This window comes from Dicentrarchus labrax, unplaced genomic scaffold (assembly GCF_905237075.1).
Source record: "Dicentrarchus labrax unplaced genomic scaffold, dlabrax2021, whole genome shotgun sequence".
Taxonomy (NCBI): domain Eukaryota; kingdom Metazoa; phylum Chordata; class Actinopteri; family Moronidae; genus Dicentrarchus; species Dicentrarchus labrax.
The window spans coordinates 12,427,136-12,444,178 of NW_026136710.1; the positions used below are offsets into that span (position 1 = coordinate 12,427,136).

The 17,043-nt window shown below is 40.9% G+C and overlaps 1 protein-coding gene across 3 annotated transcripts; it reads right to left on the minus strand.

Annotated features, from left to right (window-relative positions):
* Positions 1-386: 386 nt before the first annotated feature.
* On the minus strand, positions 387-16,899 carry rnf34b (ring finger protein 34b). 3 transcript variants are annotated; one of them, XM_051413271.1, is made up of 9 exons: positions 16,761-16,899; positions 13,329-13,367; positions 10,149-10,367; positions 6,699-7,235; positions 4,442-4,504; positions 4,099-4,300; positions 3,973-3,996; positions 3,734-3,775; positions 387-2,397 (listed from the first exon to the last, which is right to left on the minus strand). In XM_051413271.1, exons 1-9 carry the CDS (start codon positions 16,764-16,766, stop codon positions 2,213-2,215), a joined length of 1,317 nt encoding a protein of 438 aa, XP_051269231.1. In that variant the 5' UTR covers positions 16,767-16,899; the 3' UTR covers positions 387-2,212. The 3 variants fall into 3 exon arrangements, with proteins under 3 accessions (XP_051269231.1, XP_051269233.1, XP_051269232.1); XM_051413273.1 differs by lacking the exon at positions 3,734-3,775; XM_051413272.1 differs by lacking the exon at positions 13,329-13,367 and having other exon boundaries at positions 16,761-16,898.
* Positions 16,900-17,043: the final 144 nt, after the last annotated feature.

Below are 17,043 nucleotides of genomic sequence, written 5' to 3' on the forward strand. Positions count from 1 at the left end.
TTAGTTTTGTATTATTATTTATTAATGATTTACTGTATGCCAATCACTAAGTTGGCTGTAAGCGACAGATGACCGATTACAAAATGAAAAGCAGGGTTTTACTTTCTGGTTTGTAGTACTGCATTTTATTGAATCTAATAAATCATTTTCTCTTGTTTACCAAAATAAAAAGGTTCAACATTCCCAAAATATAAAGATCCAGGATTATGAGTGCTCATGATAACCTCCTGCTCTGATACTGTAGCTGCCCATGAATGACATCTTTGAGAAACAGCAGCATCAACAAACAGACTTACAGAGTTACAGTGTTTGTTACAGTGCATGGTGTCAGTGTCGGTTTTTTGGATCTGAAGCAGACGGCGACAAAAAGTGCTAGAAAGCGAGACCATGACTGACGCAACTTTAATGGTGAGAGAGTGACACAATCAGAGGACTGAGGAACTCGTCTGACCAAAACCAACAGAAATACATTCTGAAAAACTGTATATTTTTATTTTTAAACCTCCGTAATAAGTAGAATTTTAAATCATGTCGTCTCCCAAGTAAAATGGAAAAATATACATTTAATGACTCAGTAAACAACAATATAAGCTATCTATGCGATTAACTTCATTAACAGCAATTCAGCTTCTTTTTTTAAAACATACCACAGGCATACTGTACACAGATAGTTTAGTGACATCTGGATCTCATGACAAGAAAAACAAAGTGTTTCATTTGCATAACAGGTTAAAGTAAACCAGGCTTCCTCTACCTCTCACTGTGTGATGGATATTTGGAAGGACGCCTCGACAACATGACAAAAAGGTATGTTGATGTTACAGAAAAGAGGAAGTAGCACCTGTTACCTACCTAAGATTCGACACATTAACGGACAACACAGTCAAAGAAAGACACTTGGTAGACTTGGAAACTAAATGGTATTGCTTGGTGGAAGTTATTTTAAATCAAATAGAAAGATAAAGTAGTACAAAAAAAAAAAAACCTCAAAGTCCACTTATTAGTTTTCTCTGGGGCTTTCAGCTGCATCCAGTGGTCTTCCTCGGGAGAAGGATGAGGCCATTCACATTCACATATATGTATATTCATATACATAGTCACCAAAGGTCAAGTGATGTAAGTTGACCCATCTCCACGAAAACTGAGCATCTGCTGATGAAGCCTCTAAAATGTGGTTGAAATCCCCTGGGAAAAAAATGTAGTAAGTGGGCCTTGAGTTAATTTTTTCTCCTTTTTTTGTGTCAAACTGCTGTTTCAAAAGGTGATGAAATCTGCTTTCACACTCAACAGATGTAACAGGAATGTAGTGCAGCACGCGGTGCGACCACGCAGCAGTGTACTGTTCGTGTCTTCAGCAGGAATCACTTCATTTTAGATGAGAAAATCACATCCTTCACACAAGTGAGTGTTCAAATGTTTACTTAATTTCCTAAAGTTCATTTGGGAAAACTGAAGAAAAAAAAAAATATATATATATATATATAGTAAACTATCACACCAAGCTTGCTGGTTATGAGATGCATATACTGTGAAATCTTAACCAAATATCGATTGAAGGCATGAAGTTTGGCACCTTACACCCTCCTGTGTGTGAGACGACTCGGTGCACGTGGTGATCAGATTAACTAATAAACATTTTCTAGAAACACATGTAAGTCTCTTTTTTTTTTGATATTGCACATCCTAAAGAACACTGAGGGAGATAACACTGTGTCATGTGGCATGACTGTGTAAACCATATTGACTCTAAACCCTGGGATCTTATATTTTTCATCCGACTGCTTCTCTCCCCCACACAGAACAACCCTATCCACTTCAAGTATCCGCGGGACCGCCTCCACTCCTCTCCTGTGAGTAAAATCTAAACAGAGAACAAGAGAGTAGAAAGTGATGGCAGGGGGCTCTGCTTTGTGTTTAATAGACCAAACAGAGAAAGAGTGAGTGTCCCAGTGCAGCTGATGATGGTCCACCAGGGAGGAGAAGTGGGACTGGAACATGAGTTAGTAAAGGAGGGCGAGAGGATGGGGTGGGGACAAACCGTGGTAGGCAAGAGGCAACAGTCTGGTTCCAAAGACCGGGGAAGTTGCTCGCGCCTGCTGCAGCATTAGGCCCTGCGAGACGTCATGCACAGCAGTTCATCCTCAGTGATAACTTCAGGGCTCGGGGCAACGTGAACGCCTGAGGGCCGCTCTGACGCGCACGCACAGAGTTTTTAAGACTTGAAGACGTGCACGGCCCGCACTACGTACTGCCTGCAGATGGGGCACTCGCTCATCCTCTTCCCGCATTTGGTGCAGGTTACCATGTGACCACATTCCAGTAGCACACAGTCGATGATGGCATCCATGCAGATGCGACACAAGTTTTCATCGGCCGCCAGCTGAGCTTTGACACCATCTGCGGAGGGAAATACGAACCGTTATCTTTCAGTTAAAATGGTTCTCTGCAGGCTCATTAAACTGTATGGAGCTCAGTGACGTTGTACAGATGCTGCTACTGCAGTCTGAGAGTAATAAACACAACCACATCAGTCACCGCTGTTCAGCCATTATCAGTAGATCCTCTCCTTCCCAGGTTTTTTATCGGTTAATAAAAAGCTCCCATTCCCAAACCTGATAAATTCCACACCTGTTGTGTAAAACCGCTTTGCTAAATGTTCAGTTTAGTTGCACAACTTGCACATGTGAGATGGGAACAGTTGGGTGTCACTTTTAAAAGTGATCAGTTAGTGGTAACACCACTGAGTTCAAAACTGGCTAATCTGAACAATTTAAACCATATGATCCACATGATTCCCTTTCATTCAGTGGAAATATTAACGGCACAAACCAATAACGGGTGTAAAACATCCACTAGATGGGAAAAACTATATTTGGCAGTGGGATGGCGATGGGCTCCCTTGTCTTTTTGTTTTAATGACTGAATTTTAATTATTTATTTATTTTAAAGATTAGAGTAATTAGAGGAGGAAACTATATTTTCAAAAACAATAATTGTAATAAAAAATAAAGACATTTGTCCTCCCCTGAGGTGGGAAAAAAAAGAAAAACATTTACAACTATGTTAAATGTTCATAATAAGCGATCTCTCACTGTTATTGTAATTAGTTGCTACCAAATAAACAACATAAACCCGTCACTGAAGTAAATGATGCCAGTGCACTGCTTTACAGGAGTTAAATGCCTGATTGCTGACTGATGGCTCACTGGCCTAATTCTGGCTCCTGCTGCTCACATCTTGTGCGAAGGGGAAACAACCGATCCATCTGCAGCCTGTCTGCCGTCCCTTCACGTCTGACTATTAAGTGGGCTAATATGATCCTCAAGCCCTTTATGTCAACAAGAGAGCCTCTAGGAAGCTTGACAATGTAATTACACCTGATGGAGACATGCTGCCACTGAGGTAATGTGATGGCTCATCAAGAGGTAAAAGCTCTTAGAGAGTGCATTAATGAGAGGATGAGAGGCTGTCCTTCAGAATAAAACGAGATGATGCACAGTGGAAAAGAAACAGGAGTGACAGAATACGGAGACACTGAATCAGGCAGGAGATGATGACTCAATTGACCATAATGTAATAATATGTAGGATGATATAAAGGATCAAGTGGGTAAAAATGCTCCAGCATGCCTTTACTCTTTACTGCCATCACATGATCAGTGCAATGTAAATGACGAGTTCATGGATTAGATGGAAAGGGAGCCGTGAAGGGGCTTTTTATACAAACATCTTACCTCCAACTCCACTGTTGCAGAGAGGTGGAGGATATGCAACCACTTGTATAGATAAGAATGGGCAGTAATAAAGAAAATCTATTAGTTAAACAGTGAATTTACCCTAAAAACAATGTTGAAGTAGCATTTAAATCAAACAGGGGGAAGCAAACTGCATTTAGACTTAATATGTCATGTTCATACCAAAAGGCAATGTCATATTTTAAACCTAGGAAATATGATAATCAAAAAATATTTACCTGCAGTTATGCTCACATTTTCCACTAAAAGAAAAGGAGAAAAAAAGGGTGTATTTTATCATGCAGAACATCAAAAATTAAAATGTAGATGCAAAACCAAAGAAAGGTTCAATCAAAAGCTCTTACTGGATTTCCTGTTCTGCTGATTCTCTCTGTAGAGCCGATGCACTCGCTCCAGCAGCTCCCACTTCTCGCAGCAGCCAGAGTAATTGACAAAGTTCCTGGCAAGAATCTCTTTCAGCTGGCGGACTGAGAGGTTTTCTATCGCCTCTTCATTGTCCAGATCAGACAGCGAGGCCCTGATCCTCCTCTGTGTCGCCGGACTGACCTACAATCCACAGGGGACACAGTGCTGTCACTAACATGGTCTTCATTCCCTGAAAGCCTTCTCAGTCCACAATAATTATAGTTTTTTCTGGTATAAACACTATTAATTACTTTACATGTGCAAACAAAACAAGTGTTTTACCTCTAAGATATTTTCAGTGGGCTCCAGGTTCAAGAGAGACGCTGTTGGCGTGTCCTCATGCTCCTGTTTAAGTAGAAATCAACACACAGAAGTTCATTAAATAAGTTAAATTCACAGCATTTCACTCACTGAGCAGCCTATTGAAACAAATTGCGTCTTACTGTTCAGTCACCAAATATCAAATTACTCTACTTAAAGTCAAATGATGAGTAGAAATATGACGTTAAAATTCCCTGCCTACCTAAAAATATCTTTCTCTTCTTGTTCCTACAGTCAGATGTTTGAGCTCCACTGTGCAGAGTTTGACACTAGAAGGATGTTTTCGTATCTAAGGGGCAGGGCCTGTGAGCATGATTTGTGATCAGTGAATCTAATCCAATGAAAGAACAGAGATGTTTAAACAGTGACTCGGCTGCTCTTAACTCAGCGGTTAATTATTCTCTTTGAAGGTGGAGGTCAGGAATTTGCCGGATGAAAGGATAATAAATGGAGCTAGAGAATAGTGCAGACGCTGTTTGGTATGAGTGTATAGCTCTGTATTATTTGAGCCATTTATGTGCTTTGAAGGGAAGATATCGTCTCTTTATTCTTTTATCATCTCGACCAAAGGGAGCATGTGAAGGGCTGAAATAAGATCGAACTGTGTGAGACCATGCTGTCTCCGTAAAAAGTAAAAACCCTTGCTGTATTTTCTCCCTGCTTCAGCAAATTCCAGCAGACCACCATCTTCCTCGAATGAAGACGTGTTAATAATGCATCCATCAGCGTCGTGGTGCTAGATGCCTGCTCTCCATCCTCAGAGACAATAAACAGGAGCAACAGCACCGACACACGCTCACAGTGCCAAACCTCTCTGGAGCACAAAGTTTCTTTGACTGGATGTTAGATCTAGATGTGAAAGCACTAGAAAGCACTCAGAGAGCTGTACAAGCTCCTGAATGTGTTATTTAAATCATAGAAATAGTTAAGAAATGTTTAATCTGCATTCAAAATATAAACAGTGATAAGCAATCATGGGTTTCTTGTGGTCATGACAAAATACAAAAAAATTCTGACGAAGAAAGACTAATCTTTTGTTAATTTGACTTTATACCAAATATCATTGTAATCTTTTGCCACTTTTTTTGAGAAATCTTGCTGACAAAAACCAACAGACCATAACCTGGTGTCTTTAGTATTCGTTACCTGAATAGATCTAAAAATGTTTTACAAATATGAGGTTTTTATACATTACAGTATACTGAGAAAAATGTCTCAACTCGCTGGATTTTGCATTAAATGGTTTTATACACTGCAAAATGGAAGTTCAATAAAGTCATAATATCCTCTTGATGATTATATGTTATTTTCCAATAATTTTGTCAATCATCTTTTCCATATTAAAAAATTAAATATTAAACCAAAATTAGTCCCAATTATTTAAGAAAACTGGTTAAAAGTAGTCTTCACTGCAGAGATTATCAAAGTAAGGTAAGTAAGCAGGATAATCTTAAACTTATATTAATACTTCAGATTGTTAATCTGTATTTCTGCTCTAATTTTGACAGATTTTTCAGTTTTAATAAACCCTACAAATGTCTCAGATGACACAATATTTTGCATGTTTGTGAAAGTTTTTCAGTGAGAGGACAGATGTACTGTAGTCTTTCTGTGGTTTGGTTGCAGCTGTGACGCTGTGGGGAGTTCTCAACCTGTGTACCTGTTACATAACAGACTCAGACTATGTAACCGACCTAAAAAAAGGCAAAGGGCTTAAGCTGCGTTGCTGGCTGGTCCGAGGGCTTTGCACACACACAGCTAACACAGCTGTTTCCAGCTGTCACGTGCACATTGCTGAACACTGGACCAGCGCTGCAAAAATAAGCTCTTCCGATATCAATGGAGAGGACTGCACAAAGGAAAGCGTGAAATACAATGAATGAATAACCGACATCTAAAGATATGCACGAGAGGGAGTTTGTTTGTCAGGGAGTTGAAAGGAAGAAGTTTTCTCCTGACTTAGAACAGTCACACTGACTTGTAAATAAGCTGATTTCACCTTTGAAATTAATTATCTTGGATAGAATGAGGACAGATGTGAAAGAAGTATGGCGTATGTAAATGAGTGAACGTATGTTTGTGGCTGCACAGTGCACATTGTTAGCTCTGCATGCTGACACACACACACACACACACACACACACACACACACACACACACACACACACACACACACACGCCGAACATCAGCTGTGTGTTTTCTTGTGTGCGCACAAACCTGGCTGGTCCCTGAGCTGTCACTTGGGCTGAGCACGTCTCCGTGAGAGGCAGACAGGACCGACTGTTCAGAGGTGGAGCGCGTGGCGGAGGGGGGTGAGGCGGCTCGTGAGTGGGGTAGCGAGTGCAGACTGTCTGTGTCATCTCCTCCTCCTTCTTCTTCTTCTTCCTCCTCCTCCTCCTCATCCTCCTCCTCCTCATGTATGTCCTCTTCATCCTCCGCCTCCTCTTCCTCTTCTTCTTCTTCTTCTTCATCATCATCTTCCTCCTCGTCCTCTTCCACCACTGGTCTCTGGGTTTCCCTCGTCCCCTGATGGCAGAGCACCAGGTCCACCAGGTCCTCTTTCTCCCTGCATGTGTCGGTGGGGATGTTGCGCAGCAGCAGGTACTGGCGCAGGTCTTTTACTCGGAGCTGCATGAGCCGAGGCCTCTGGAAGGCCGTGCCACGCAGCAGGTGGCAGGTCATGCAGCAGCGCAGGTTCTCTTGAAGCACTGAGCACAAGGCGCAGAAACTCTTCTTACAATCACAGCAGATGTGCTGTCGGAGGGAGAAGAGATTCAAAGACGTGATTAGCTGTTCTTTTTCTTGTGACAGAAGAAACCAAACATCGTTTACAAAACTCTATTTTTCATCATTTCTAAATAGGGCCTGATGTCTGTGAGCATATTTAACTATTTATCCTCCATTTCACTTTTGATAAATAAATTAACCATCCACTGAAATGGATGTCACAGATTTGAGCTCTGAAAAATGGTCCAAATGATGGAAGTGAAGTCACTGAAGCTGCTGTTTGTAGTATTGATAGTAACGTTGTTTTCATTTGCACCAGAATAATCCATCAACACATGAGGGCTGGGCGATAATTCATTTGAATTTATTAACTTTCAGTGGGATCACATTATGATAACATGACTATTTTCATTTTCATAAAATGTTGTTAATTTTAAGATTAATTAATTTAATTTTAGCAAACTGTGATTTAAAACCAACTATATGAATTACTGAGGGGTTGGTTTTATCTGATATAATGAATTATTACACAGTACATTGTTTACATTGTACTGTGATTTTACATTCTTTGGCTGTAGGGTGACAGATGTGGATATTAGCGCTGAAATGATAAGTTGAATAATAAATTAGCCAAGTAAGTTAAGTCTTTAAATGATTTATGATGCAAAAATGCCTAACATTTGCACACTCCAGCTTCTCAAATGTGAGGATTGATTGGGAAAAATAATATAATAAAATAATACCATATTCATATCATGATACAGATTTCAACCAACAGACTTGGAGTTAACTGTCTTTGAGTGTATCCCTGTGACAAAGAGAAACCTTATTAACCAGTAACACACAGTTCCACCTGAAACAGTGGCTGTGTGCTCTTTTTCTTTTCTGGGAAAGAGTAAAGAAAAGAGAAATAAACTATCTGCAGCTCCTGGTGATGTTTGACATTTTACTGGCTGCACACTGTCTCCTGATACAGAGTATCTGAGAAGACTGACACTTCAAATGTGCAGGAAAACAGGTCGGCCATGGCTGTAAACATTTGCTTATCGCTTATGCACAAATGTGCTCTGGTCCACCAGAAGCACATTTGCACTGCAACAGATACTCTTCCATCATTTGGTGTTAATCCCCCAGCGCGTCATTCCTTCATACCATGAAAATATCATGCTGACACACAAATGTGTGCGTCCAGGGAGTAAGAAAGGCAACTGTTGTGTGTAGATGACGATAGAGCGATCTGAAGCAGCGAGCAGAGAGGAGGTTGGGAACTGCAGCGTTTTCATCAGTGTCTCAGTGCGTCTGACTGCCAGACAGATACACTCTGCCATTAAACTCTGACATGTTCAGCTGTGCACGGACCCTGGAAATGCCAACATGAATACGTATGGCGCATGTTCTTAAAGGGCCATGCCAGTGATTTTGCAGTGGAGTCTAATTTATAAGGCTGCTGACCATTATAAAAAGTATTTAGGCCAACTTATAACCTCAAGCAGTGGTGGAAGAAGTATAGATGCTTTACATAATGGACCAGTGTGGAGGATTCAGTGGGATCTAACTAAAATAACTGCTCGCCTTACAAGTGTGTAGAAGAAATCACGGTGGCCACAGAAAAATGAGAGCCAGTGTTTGTCTGTTCTGGGCTACTGTAGAAATATGGCAGTTCAACATGGCGGCCTCCGTGGAAGAGGAAAACACTTTTTATTTTCAGGTGATTATACACTAATGAAAACATACCTAGGAATGTTACATTGTATTTCTGCCAATAGATCCTCCTAAATGTTACACACTGGACCTTTGAAGGAAAACCTTGTTTTATGTGAATGTCCAATCAGTATTGATAGTAAATATAGTCAATTGAAGCAATAAATTCCTCAGTGCATGCTATACTGACAGAGAAAACTGAGTTCTCCTTCTTGTAGAGTGCCAGGAAAAGGGGGGAGAGAGAGTGAGGACAACATGCAGCAAAGTCGAACCCATGGCCTCTGTAGCAAGGACTTAGCTCTGGTGCATGGGGAGCCACCAGGGCGCCCCACAAGCTAAATTAGCTGCTGAGTACTAATCAAAGTTACGTTGCCAAGCAAATGATTTCCTGCAGTTTGACCATTTATTTTTCACACGTAGCTCTATTGATACCTTCAAGGTCCAAGCTGAAATAGCCTGTAGTTCTTCCTTGATGCCTACGTCACTGTAAGTGCCGGAAAAAGAACAGAATTTGCAGATATTTCTCTGTCAATGTAACACGCACTGTGGAATTTATTGCTTCAGTTCATCCACATTAAATATGGTAAATTTTCCCTTTAAATAAAAGTAGCAACACAAGACTGTAAAAATACTCCAGAACATATATATCCTTTCTTCAAAATCCTGCTTAAATGAAAGTACAAAAGTATTATCAACAAAATGTACTTGCAATGTACAACAAAATGCTTATGATTAAATAAATTACTAAAAAACTAAATGATTTATAAGATATAATAATTAATATTATTTTGGAGGTTTTTCTCATTAAAATAGTTTCTGTTCAGCAAGTAACTCAGTAATTATGGATGTCAGTGTTTCCTTGAATGCACCACAGAGTCCCTGCTCGCAACTGCACGCAATGATTACATAATTCAGATATATATATATATAAAAAAAAGCTGACTAAATGTTGACTGTGAAGGATTACTCAGGCAAGTCTCCAGTCTCTGCAAAATCATTTTTTACAGTCATGAAGTTAAATCAAGCCGCTGGTAGTCAGTCGTGAAATGTAGAGTGAATAAGATTTGTATTCAATGGGCTAAAACATACAAAATCCACTGATATAGTCTTTTAAGATAACTTCCAAATTCAGATACATCTCTCTTATTGTCTCTAACCACCATCGCATATTCCTGTATGAACCAGCTTCCATCATCTTGTACCAAACTCATCACTGTCACTGCCAAAACCCTTGTTCACCTTGCGTCTGAAGACAGAGAAGGCCAGTCCGCAGGCCTTGCACAGCTGTCCAGCACTCCCTGAGCTGGTGGGGGGGTAGGTGGAGTACCCAGCACTGGGGGCAAAGCGGAAGGGCCCCGCCCCTGCCCCGAACCCCGGCTGCTGTGCCCGCACCGTGCCCGTGCCCATCACCTCGTTCAGCAGCCCACAGCATGACGCCCACATGGACGATGCCCCTGCCTACGGAGGACACACACAGAAACACACACAGGAAACTTTTAGAGACGTCAAGTTTATTAAAACGTCTCGCTGGCATCCTCAGTGACAGACTGGTAAATATCTTCTTTATGAATATAAAACAATGTCCCCAAGATTCTTATGGCTGCCCTTTTCCTTTTAATTAAAATACTGTAGATGTCTTTTGCATAACTATTTTTACATATTTCCCCAAATTCATATTTGCTATCATTGGAAACTTTGGAATCTCCACTAGAATTTGAAATAAAGTAATAAATAAGTGAACAAAGAGTTTGAACATAGTTTAAATGACAAAATACATTTAAACTCATCCTGTGGTGTTTAAGAGGCTAAAAGATTCTTCTTTTGTCCTAGTATAAAACATCTGTGAAATGTGTGTTTATGCTGCCATTCAGTAATTTATCAGAAATACTTTATATAAGTGTACTTTGATATAGTTGATATAGTTATTATGTCAAATCAATCATGCAAAATAAGCTGGAATTAAAAACATACATTTAGTAACTGGAGATTTTATTTACACGTGTCAAGATTTTTGCCTTACAGTTCACTGAAAGCTGATCTCTTAGATTATTTCATATATTTTAAGTACATTTGAAGTATTTTGATATGCAGATGGGAGACAAACTGCGTCTTAGAACAGTTTCAGTGCTGCTTAGAAGTTATTACTGGAGGGATAAACACTATTCTTTCAAAAGGTTGTCCCCCATTTAATGTTGTTATGATGCTGATTGGTGAGTCTATCTAACACTTCCAAAACCCCCTAGAAGTGTTCAATTCGGTTAAGATCTGGTGACCGTAAATACCAACCATAATTTTCTCTCTGATCACACCAGTCAGTCAATTGGTCACCCGTCTGTACATCAACAAACTATTAGACAATGTTCTTATTAATATCACAATACTGATTTGAACCATATCACACAGTCCTTTGCTCAGTAATGCCACAAATAGCTTAAGGAGACAGTCTTCTTTGAGAAACAAGAAGGAAAATGAATGAGAGAGAGAGAGAGAAAGAGAGACACAGAGAGAGACAGAGAGAGAGAGGAGGAGACACTGGGCAGCACATTATTGAGAGTGCTCTGTCGTCTTTGAGGTTAGAGATAATTAGATAGAAGTACACTCTAAAAGCTCCTATTAATGACAATCTCCACAGACAGCTGCAGGTTAAATTTCTCACTTGCTGCATTATTTTGTACAATTTCATAAACAAACGAGGCCCGTGGAAAGCAGAGGATGTGAAGGGGCCACACAACAAATATCGCACGAGGGTCAAATGGGACCAGGTGGATGCTATGTTGCCTCTGTGGGTCCTGAGGAAATGTGCAAACCTAAACTGTACTCAGCCTGTTAAAGTTAAAGTGAACATCCACACAAGAGGCAGGCGGATGTGTTTGCTGACCACAAGACGGGCCAGAGACAGGGAGCAAAGATGGCGTGATGGGAGCCACGGCTCCTTGGAGCATACTGATGAGGAGAGGAGGGAGGGGGGAGGACAGCGAGGAGAGAATATGTCTTCTGTTGTTCCCCAGCCTGCAGAATCAATAGCTGACATGAGCATAATGTAAGCCCTCTTTGCTTCCCGGCTCTATGCGGAAAACAATGGAATTCACAGGGTCCCGCCACATCTCTCCTTAAGGCGGCTCTCTACTCCAGCTTGTCACAAACACCCTGTGATCTGACCTCACCCATCTGCTTAGGGATTCGTTATGTAATCTGAGGAACAAGGCACTATATGTGGAGTCACGGCGAGAGGGAGGAAAGGTCTGCTCCTGCTGCACTGAGACGATCAGGATGGATTTTTAAAGGTTAAACATAATCATTAAACTGGAAATGTTTGGATGGTATGTTTGATGGATGATCACCATTACACCCACAGCCCATGGTGCCATCTTTATATATCTTGTTTTGTCCGGCCAACAGTCCAAAACCCCAAATATGCAATTTAGAGTGATATCAAAAGACAGAAAATCAGCAAATCCTCAAATTTGAGAAGCTTGGCATTATTCCTACGTTTAATCAATGTATTTCCTGTAAACTGACGTGTTTCAACACTAATATTTTGTGTATTTTTTGTGATATGTTATTTTATCCCTCCATTAAATCCACCACAAACAGTTCACTTCATCATGATATACTCCTCTGGTTTTATATGCACAATAAAACCACAATGCATAACAACTTGAATTATTCGCCTCTGGCATAAACTTGACCTGATGTTCAGCTGCTAAAAAGTCTCCCAGGTTAGATGCAGCTTCTCTCACATGGGAGTGAAGCCACTAAAAGGAATATTTACTGCATTCTCCAGGATGAGGAGACGCCGCAGTCTGGCCATGAAATCAGTCTTATCTGGCTTTGAGCCAGCAGCACGAGTTCCCTCTGTCACTTCAATTAGCACACTGTAAGCTCTGCAGGCAGGGAGTCCCGAACAAACAAGTGACAAGAGCAAACAACGCACGTAGTGCATTGTTTTCACTTGTACATTTGTATTTCCTCCACAGCTTCATCACTTAAGTTATACCTCTGGGTATACTATATTGCAATAATGTATTTTCGTCACTGCAGTCGCCTTTGGACACTTTGAGCATCATGTCTGGACCAAATAATTGAGATATTTCTCACACTGGTGCTGGATCTTCAACATCGAATAGAGTCAGCAAACAATCCAGCTCCAGTGTGCACACAAACAAACACTGGGGAGGGGGAGAGCAGCAGAAAAGTAACTGAGGCACAGATTTAAATAGAAAAACCCAAAAGGGAGGAAAAGAAATCAGCAATGTACAGGCCTGGTGTGGACTGACAGCTATTTGACCTCATAAAATCTGACTGTGAGGATCAAATATGAATAACTAAAAAAGAAAACAACCCTTGTGTAACCATTTGGGAGCCTATATGGAGCGTAAATGGGTCATGTGTAGACTGGAGTGTTTAACAACTCCTTACCTTCCTTCGAACAACATCCAGTGACTTCTCAGAGTTCTGCTGCTGAAACGACAATCATAAGCACATCCCGAGAAAATCGGTCACCATAAAGAGTACGACACAACTGGTGAAAACAGCGGTATCTGGTATTTTGTGGCTCTGGAAGAGTCTGAAAAATAACCAGATGATGTCGTTATGGTTATTTTGGCTGAAAGAAAGCCTTCATTACAAACTGGAGACAGTAGGCATTTAGGATGTTGGATGAAAGACACTATTTAGTTGCATTATGGGAAATGTAGGATCCATTTTTCCCCCCATACTAGGGAGTCAGTGTAACTTCTGCTGCTTTGATTTTTATCGTTCTTTTTCAGATCTGTGTTTCTCTTGTCTCCCAACTTGATGGAAGTTCAGTACTACATTTCTGGAGTACCCCTTTAAGCATAAGTCTATACCGGGAGTGGATGATATGGACATAATCTCTATCAGGGTGAATGTAATTTCATGTCATGATAGGGATACACAGTATATTGTGACACAATATTTTTTAAGGAAATGTAATTGAGAAGCAGTTTATAGATATAGATCCAGTGAATTTAGTAGTAGTAAATCTGGTATTGCCATAAAGCAGTCCTCCTCCTCGTTGATTTGTGACACTGTCCTCTATGTTCGATTACAGAAAAAGTGATATATGTATGAACAGTGTAACAAAATGTCTGATCATCTCATGCTATACATCGCCATATTGCCCATCCCTACTCTATGCATTTGTAAGCATGTTATAGTCAGCAATATACAAACAGTAATATGAAGGGTTTTCAGTGTAAACAACTGTGCACTTTCATGGATTCTATAGTCATCATTCACTATCTTTCCATCATCCACTGTCTCTCTCTCACATTTAATTTCCTCTTTCTCTCTGCTGAATCTTTCCCCTTTTTTATTCTCTGGCATCAACTGGAAATGTCACTCATACTGTGAGAAGTGAATTCAGCTGCCTCACTGCTGAGACCAGGGAGCAATGTTGCCGCTGAAAATAAAACTAATTCATTACTGTTGTGCAAAAATGCTAAACGTAAATATTCCATCTAAAGTAGCCAATATAGATGTGAACGATTCAGTGATGTCTGCCGGAGCCCGCAGATGTCAGATGTCAAATGCGTCTGAAGAAATATGAACATGAAACTCAAGCTGCTATGTTTGGATTTGTGGATTTACACAGTCCAAAGTCAGAGGAAGACTGGAGGAGGATTTAGCCTGAGGAATACTTTTGGTGCAGCAATATAAAGAGATACAGAGCCCTGCTGTGACTGTCCTGCAATATCAAAACATGGCTGGACTGTTTTAAAACCATCACCACAAATCTGCTGTGGCCCCTGGAGTCTATTTATAGCTTCAGACTTCATCTACTTTAGGTCTCGCCCTAAGTAAGTTTAGTCTCATCTGGAATAATCAAGATCTCCTACATCACTGCTACATCTTATAATTTCATCAGAGATTTGAGAGCATTTGCGTCCACGATGTACAGTTTATGTTGGGGAAAAGAAATGGTAGATTTTGGAGGATTTTGAATGAAAATTATATATAAAAATAAAAATGTCATAGACCAAGTTATACGTCTATTCCTGATTAAAATGGGATTGATAACACATACTGTGCAGGATTTCCCGATTTGATATGTATGCTTACACAAGTCAGCTAACGCCGTCCGTTCCACAGGGGCAGAAAAGCTGCTTTTCAATTTAAACCAGATTAGTCAATAAAACATTGCTTGGACACAGCGAGTGATGATGTGCCTTAGGAATATTAACTCTGCTGTCCACCAAGAATCAACAATACTGTGACAAACAGTATTCAAATGCTTGACCTACTGCCTACAAACACTGACACAAGACAATATATCAGTTGTGAAGAATGTGTCCTTCCAGTGTTACATTATTGTTGCATTATACTGTGTTATATTGTGTAAATCGAAGCTGCCTTTTGTTCAGTGTGAACAGCAGAAATTCATCCATCTCATCACGGCCTTAAACTGCAAAACACTGAAGTGACTCTTAATGCTTTATATATCGCTGGCATGTTTATTCTCTCACACTGCATCATATTTTATGAGCTCCTTGTAGGTTTTGAGTCAAAGTAACCAGTAACTGCAGCAGTGCAAATATTACAATTTTCATGCAGTGTAGTGGAGGAAGTTTGGCAAATATTCTGAGTAGCTAAATGAGATAAAGTAGTATGTTTTCTTCTAGTACTTTGAAGTTTATGAAAGCCAGAATACTAAATAACAGAATGCCCAATGCTGAATTAAAACCTACACAGGGGGTAGCTTTACTTCTAAACATACTGTGTACATATGAGAATGGGATTTGCTGAAAGTAACTTATTTGAACAAAATAAAATACCAGCAACACTTTCATGGGCGTCGATAAACTTTTTCCTCACATGTCTGCACACATTTTGTGATATTTAGATATGAAAACACCTGACCAGCCAAAGCTCAGAAGCCTATTTAGCTTGCTGCTGCAAGCTTTGGGTGGCAACACACAATCACAGCATTCAACTATGAAATGTAGCAGAGTAAAAAGGTATGAAAGTATAAATCCCCAAGTACATGTTCTTCAAAGGAAGGAAGCAAATGCTCTCAGTTGCATAATGAGGAAACCCACCTTTTAAAAGTCCTCACTGATGCATGTAGTCAGCTTTAAATAAAAAGCATCAGCTGCCTCAAACACAGGAGCATATTCTTTAAACCTGCCGCCACCAGAGCACCAATGACATCATCGTCATCATCTTCATCCTAATCAGTCCTGAGCTCGAGCTGCCAGACAGCATCATCACCTGTCCTCCCCTGTGCTGCAGCCTGTCTCTGCTGCTACAGCACACACACACTCCACAGGGCGAAAGGAGACTCCTGACACAGCTCGGACCTGAGAGGTGAATCTCTCCCTCTGAACACCGAGACGTCCCCCAAACATCCCCGCACTCACTCACTGACCGCAGTCTCTATCTCATTAGAGCGGATTAGAGCCTGACGATGAATGGACGTCGCTCCAGCGGCTTTATTCCACTGAACTATCACACTGGGGTCAAAGCGGGCTCATTACAAGGCTGCACACTGTACCTACTGTTTATCTGGACGACTGGAGATGCAGGAAAAAAAGCATTTGCAAGGGCTTGCAAGCTCGCCAGGAAAATAATTTAAAAAAATCTAAATGAGAGAGCTGGAAGGGCAGCGGGGAGGAGATATGTGATGACAAGTTCAAATCAAGCAGTGGATGCTGCATTTCAACGCGAGCCTGTTGATGTGATGACATCTAAGTGCACACAAACACATTTAATTGACATTAGGATGGAGGTATTCCCTGCACCTCGGTGCAGCATCGCGCCTGAATCACAAGAAATCTGCATCCGCAAGTGAATCCAGATCACAAACGAAGCTGCAGCTCGACCACATACCTTCATTGCACCTCCCGTTCGAGGAATCTGCCGAGTAATGTCAGGACGACGACCATTGCAAGTGCACAGGGAATCAAACCATTACGTCTTCCCTCTCTCCAGCTGCCTGTGTGTGTGGAGTAAGCATAACGTAATGGCCAAGAGTGCCGCAGCCAACCACAGAGCGCACACAGCCGCTGGTATCTTTAGCAGCCAATCCGCCTTAACGCATCGCCGGAGTGGGCGTTCATTGCCGTGCGTAAAGACGCATGTGTGTGAGTCCGAGCGACGCATCATGCTATTT

Coding starts and splice junctions, on each gene's coding strand:
- rnf34b (XM_051413271.1), bottom strand. Junction 4,301..4,441: donor CCACTGAAAATATCTTAGAG/GTAAAACACTTG, acceptor TGTGGATTGTAG/GTCAGTCCGGCGACACAGAG. Junction 3,776..3,972: donor AAATGTGAGCATAACTGCAG/GTAAATATTTTT, acceptor TATCTATACAAG/TGGTTGCATATCCTCCACCT.